Source organism: Helianthus annuus, chromosome 7 (genome assembly GCF_002127325.2).
Source record: "Helianthus annuus cultivar XRQ/B chromosome 7, HanXRQr2.0-SUNRISE, whole genome shotgun sequence".
Lineage (NCBI taxonomy): Eukaryota > Viridiplantae > Streptophyta > Magnoliopsida > Asterales > Asteraceae > Helianthus > Helianthus annuus.
In genome coordinates this window covers 4,419,471-4,425,858 of record NC_035439.2, presented here as the reverse complement: position 1 = coordinate 4,425,858, position 6,388 = coordinate 4,419,471, and the positions used below count along the sequence as shown (strand labels likewise).

Here is a 6,388-nt window from a genome sequence, read left to right as displayed (position 1 = left end):
TCATTTTGGTACGAGTCAACTTTTGAACCAATAGGTTCAGGTAATAACGGATTTTAATTAAAAGAGATTCGAGTCAAAACAAACTGTTGTAGAAAAAGTATCAGACGACTTTTGTAACCTTGAGAACGATTACTGGATCAGATGACTAAAACTATGTGTACATATTTATGTGTTATGTGCTTAGCCCCACACATGAAAACTTCTAATTCATTTCACCATTTTGATTGTTTGAACCAAAAAACCTGGCAACTGTAAGCGGTGCGGTTGATGGCTCAATGGTGTATGTTGAGAACACTTGTGGCGAAACCAACCATGTGATTGGGCAACAGACGGTGATTTTGATTGAAGAAAAGATGCTCGGGGGGTGGCAGGGCAAGCTCCTCGCTAATATACCAAAGATTTTGGATTTCATATGCCACTAATCCCTTATAAAATCGAAAGATTTTTTTACCCGAAGGAAATTTCCATCATAATACTATACTAGCATGTATTATCATATAACATGACCGACAAGAGAAGATACGTGAGTTTAAGTACCAAAACTTAGCGAGACAATGCAACTCATAAGTATCATTGACTAAACAATAATATATGCATTTTATCCCCAGTGATCTTGCCCTTTGCACTAATGCGCGCGAAAAATAACATTTTAACAAATTCAAGTTGCAAAAGATCATAATTCTCAAAATCCCATATAAGGTAGCAACAAAATTTTTTAATTTCACTAAACAGTAAAAAAACCACCAAGTAACTCAAATTAGTCGGTCTCAACTAACACTGAGTTTTACCACACGTGATGCGCATGGGGAGCTTCTAAGGATTTTTGAAATCTGCAATTTTTCATTCTCATCAATCTCATCCCATAGGAGTATTCTCACCTTCTTTAATGTAGGTGACTTAGCCAATATAAACTTCACAAAATCCATCTCATTATCTGCGTCACTAAACTGTAGAATCTCCAATTCGGTAAGATGCTTCAACATAATATCTGGATAATCTTTTCGTGGAAAGGAGCCTGTCTCAGATTCCTCAAACAAGTCATCATCGGGGAAAATCTACATCAAATGCTTTGTGTGAGTGCAATTTGACATAAGAATCAAAACAAATAGAAATGTAGAATACATAGATTCTTGTTGTTTACCTCTAGCTTAAGTTTCTCCAGGTTTGGGGAGCTTCTAATTAAAAGAACAAGAAAAGGCACCACATATTTGTGCCTAAACCATACCCATTCCATACGCAAGTATTTCAAGTGGACCATTGTCGTTGGAAGCTCTTTCGGAAGTGGAGGGAAACACTTGAACCATAGACAGAACAAAGATTGGTAATAACTAATAAGCAACTAAAAGTATGATTAAGCATATACCATGTGCATAGAATTACCAAAAAGATTAAACACAAAAGAGACAGATACTCAATGCCCGGTAAACACTTGATGAAATCAGCAATGGTGATGTCTCCGATGCCATTGACAGTTCCAGCGTCACTCAACTAAAAAAATTATGATATTTAGCTAGTTTATGAAAGACCATGACGATTAAGATTTCATTTTATTACAAACTTACAATTGCCAGTCTCTTTAGTAATGGACAACTCGATAAAAGACGCATAAGCTCTTTTACGCAAATGTGTATCTCTTGCAGATGTAATGTTGTAAGGCCACCAAATCCGTTAAATGATGGTTGATGGTCAATAGCACAATCATTGAGATACAGATCCATTAATTGATGTAACGAGAAGAAAGATACGGGTAACTTATATTTCCCAATGAAGTCAAGTTTTAAGATCTTGACCGTATTTTTCCTCGATAAATGAATTAATATATGGTCAATCTCAATACAGGAGTCATCTGCTCTCATAGACAGGGTGAACTCATGTATTGGACCCTGGTGCATTATCACAACTTGGTATATAGCATAGAAAAGTTTACACCTCCTAGTCATTGCTTTCCTGTGACTTGGAAAGTCAAACGTTTGCTCCAAAGCAGACGGCTCAGCCCCATAAGTCGATACTTCAAACGCCTCCTCATTAAACTCAAGTTTAGAGATTTCGGTCCAATGGTATCTCCATTCCTTAGAGAGAATGCTTGTCCTTGCCGCCTCTTGAGTCGGTAGTAAACATAGTATGTTCTCTATTATGCCTAAAGGAAGCTTGCTGATTCTATCCATCTTATGCTCTTCTTGTTGGCTGCAAAATTAGCTACTCTTAAAATCTATTTAAACTAAACTCTGTCCAATATATTTTGTAATCATGTAAATCCACATAACTCATTCTAAGGGTTTTTGAGTGGATAACGTGAAAGTCAAAGTATTCAGGGTATCAATCAACAAAACCATTTAAGATTACAAGAAATGTCAGAAAATTACCCGAATCCAGTAATCAACATTCAACAACGTCGTATATTGTTTATGACAACTAAGAAAATACCTGTTGTATATGGTTTATGACAACTAAGAAAATACCTGTTGTATTTGATGAACAAACCGGCAGCAACCGGCGAGCCAGTCACCATCGTCGACGACCAGAAGCGAGGTTAGGTTTCACATTAAAGTTGTCGATTCTTCTCCTTTTTGGTTTTTTGAAGGAACATTTTTCTTTCATTCTTAATTTTTTTAGAGTTAAATGTTATTTTAACTAGGGGGAACACCCGTGCGATGCACGTCATGCATAATAGTTATTGTTTTTTCCTGGAATGACGACTGATATAGATAGTGCGTGACACGGTACGAAAGTGCGAATATAGTATAGATTTTTAAAACAAAAACCGGTTTTTTTTAAAGTTAGCCGTTTGACCATGGTTATTTTGACCAAAGTCCACTCCTCGTTCGGCGCTTTGTGGTAGCACTACCAGTCAAAAAAAGGCCCAAAACGCCCGAGGGTACAGTGTTCCCCCGCGTTTTTAAGACGCTTTGAGAGAGGTTTGCGCCCCACCACATGTGGTCTCACAAAACTTCAATTCTATGGACGTGTGGTTTCTCAACCCTCTTCAAAAGACGTCACAGTTTTCAAATTTTTTTATTTTTATTTTTTCTTTTTCATTGTTTTAGATGGTGTAAAATAGATGTTAAATATATATATTATACTACATACACATATACATATAAATTCAGTTTTGACATCTAAAAGTCAAATTGCAGGTTTTGTTCCCTTTTATAGATAAGAAAGCAGTTTATTATTTATTACTAAAATGTTGTATTAACTTTATTCTGCAACATATTCTTTATAAACTATGCTTACCTTGACATAACCTAATAGCTATATTTCCTTATTAGAAGTCTCTTATAATTGAAAATTAGTACATATTATTACCTTGCTGGTGAACACATTTACTCTATGTTTAGGGAACAATTTGATTAGGTTGCTGATATTGAATTGAATATCACACCAAATTACAATAGCAGTTTATATTGCTACTATTCACCCAAATCAAGCACCTTAAATAAGTCAGTGTTTCTCTATATTCAAAAAACGAACTATAACTGACGATTATTAAATTGCAACAGTCAATTCAATCCAAATACTGCAATAGAAACATAAAATCTACCACAATTCGTTGGTTAATCACGTATAGTTCTTAATCGATTAGAATCAGAAAAAAGGAAATTGACTCACCGTAACTTAAAATCAGGAAGAAGGCGAACAAAGGGGCGGAGTTTTTCGAAATCAATGACCCCTGTCTTTCATTGTTATTCCTTGAATGAGGTAAGCAAGACCCCATACTACACACTACATACACATACATAAAAATTGGGTTCTATATTATTTGTATAAACACCGATTGGAAACCCTCACATTGCATTTGATGAAACCCTAATCAATATAAACACACACACTAACACTCACGAATCGAATCGAATTTATAAAAGGAAAAATTCGGGCTGTTTTTACCTCTTGCTGCTCCAAATCTTCATTACCATACATTATCTTCATCTTAGAGATATAGATATTGCACTTAAAGGTCTCAACCATCAAAATACGATCCAAGGGCTAAAAAGTGGTTCCTAATTATGCAATGGTTATCATTTGAACCTTATTCCATGAGACTTGAGTTAAGATGCAAAGAGCATTCTTTTGAGTTTTAAACCATCTGTAATTAAGTTCATTATTTAATCATTATTGTTGCAATTATTAGGTATTATAGATAATAATACCCCATGAAATTACCTTTTAGTAATTTTCGTTTCTAATTGGTTAGCATCTTTTAAGTTTTAAAACCATTTATAGTTATAATTAAATTCATAATAACGTTGATTAAGTTTTTTTATATTTAATTATTATTATTATTATTATTATTATTATTATTATTATTATTATTATTTTTATTTCATATGATGTTCATCAACTATCTGATAAAATTGCAAAAAAGGTTGTAACCTTATTTGTATGATGTTTGGCAATTACTAAACCAAATAATAATGACTTAATTATAAAATTCAATCAAGTAATCGGTTACGGAGAACTTGAAATGGAAAAGCAATGTAAATATGAGGAAGGTGATGATGTTCAACTAAGTCAAATGATTTAATTCTTTATCAAGTATTTAACAATACTTAATTTATAAAGTTATCAATTTAATTGTATTTATCAATTTATACTCATGTAGAAAGACTAATTCCCTTTACTAACTTCATTGAGTTGTTGTACTATAAGCATAATATGTTGCAATTATTTAAATTTGGTTGGAACCCTTGTGAAATGCTTTATACGATAGTATAGATAAACGCAATCAATTTAAATCTTTTGCGCGGGTTGAAAACATCCGAGCCCTTAAAGTTTGCTGCCCAATCCTGTCAAACAATACCTCCTCAAATATTTCCTCTGCATCTATATTGCCTATATATAGTATCAATTAAATCACACAAAAGCATCATATGTTTAAAAAAAATAGTAAAGTAGAAATTAAAAAAGGAAATACCAATAGGCCAAATAAATGTCTATCTCCAAATGAATAACTTTTCTCGTACCCACCCTTTTACACCTCCATATACATGAAGCTGCAAAAAGGAAAAAGACTATAAATTTATGAACAATTAAACAATACATTGGTAAATGGTTCCAGATACTATAGTCATGCAAGGGTACCTTGATGAAGTATGAAGTGTCTGTCTTTTTGTATCCAATAACCTGTGTGTATACTTTATATGTAATATAAAATCATAATTTGAAAAAAAAACCACTAAATCACCAAAAACATAATAAAACATCAATATAAACTCATAGATTATGTAAAAGAAAACTGTTATCCCATTTGAATATTTTAAGAAACAAACCAAAGTTTTTTCGAATAAATGTTGAAATGGGTATAAAAGAACACACCTTTCCACCAAGATAAATAAATTTCATATCAACTTCTCTCTTTCTTATCTCTTTCTTTTCGACTCTAACTCGCACAATAGTAGACAAAGGAGTTGATGTTGAGTGAAATGGTGAATTTATAGCAATGATAGGAGATTCCTTAATCGGTCAAATTTATTACATATTGATTGAAATTGGACCTTTGGAGTGCTTTTGCGGTTTATCCCAATAGGTTTCGTTTATTAATTGCATTTAAGAACCGAACTTATTATTGTATTATTATAATTAATTGTGATTATATTCTCATTTAATTATTTTTTTATTTTTTAATATTAATGTAGAAAGACCATTTCACCCCTTACTAACATCATTAAGTTGTTGTACCATAAGTATAAAAGATTGTAATTACTTAAATTTGGTTGGTATCCTTATGAAATGCTTTATAATATAGTATAGATTAGGTTCTAGCATTAATGTACTGTACTATATGTTAATATGGTGTTTCATGCATTGCTTTGTTGCAAATTGTGTTGTTTTATTTGTAAATTATTATTATTATTTATAATAATCTAATTAATTTAGCCAAAATCTTGTTAATAATATATTAGAATATATATATATATATATATAGTTATTTTAATACTTTTATTATTTTAATATTATAATAATAATTCCTTTTTTACTGTTTAACTTTAATTTAATGATTTTTTAGTATCACGGGGTGGGATAAGCTTGGTGTCAACCGGTACTGGTATCGGAAATACCGGTACGGTCTTGTTTGGTATCGGTACAAATAGTAATTTTAATATTTTAATAATATATATAGTTTTTATATATTTTTATTATTTTAATATTATAATAATAATTCTTTTCTTTACTTTTTAACTTTAATTTAATGATATTTTTATGATACTTATGATCTTTCGGTTTAAATTTTATCTTAATCTGTTAAATTCTGATACTAATATCATGGATAAGTTCTTAATATTTGATATCATTTGGATCCCTTTACCTATTTTTTTTATTATATGTTTTCTTTGAAAATATATTGTTGTGTTTTTATTACGAATTATATTTGAGCTACTTTTAATATATT

At 31.4% G+C, this 6,388-nt stretch overlaps 1 protein-coding gene and 1 long non-coding RNA gene across 2 annotated transcripts; both read right to left on the bottom strand.

Annotated features, from left to right (window-relative positions):
* Positions 1–767: 767 nt before the first annotated feature.
* On the bottom strand, positions 768–2,509 carry LOC110866415 (F-box/FBD/LRR-repeat protein At1g13570-like). The gene is made up of 5 exons (XM_022115564.2): positions 2,460–2,509; positions 1,563–2,184; positions 1,381–1,488; positions 1,142–1,294; positions 768–1,055 (listed from the first exon to the last, which is right to left on the bottom strand). Exons 1-5 carry the CDS (start codon positions 2,507–2,509, stop codon positions 768–770), a joined length of 1,221 nt encoding a protein of 406 aa, XP_021971256.1.
* Positions 2,510–4,595: 2,086 nt separating this feature from the next.
* On the bottom strand, positions 4,596–4,991 carry LOC110866176. The gene is made up of 2 exons (XR_002551205.2): positions 4,913–4,991; positions 4,596–4,830 (listed from the first exon to the last, which is right to left on the bottom strand). It is a non-coding gene; the product is annotated as an uncharacterized LOC110866176 (long non-coding RNA).
* Between the last annotated feature and the right edge of the window lie 1,397 nt (positions 4,992–6,388).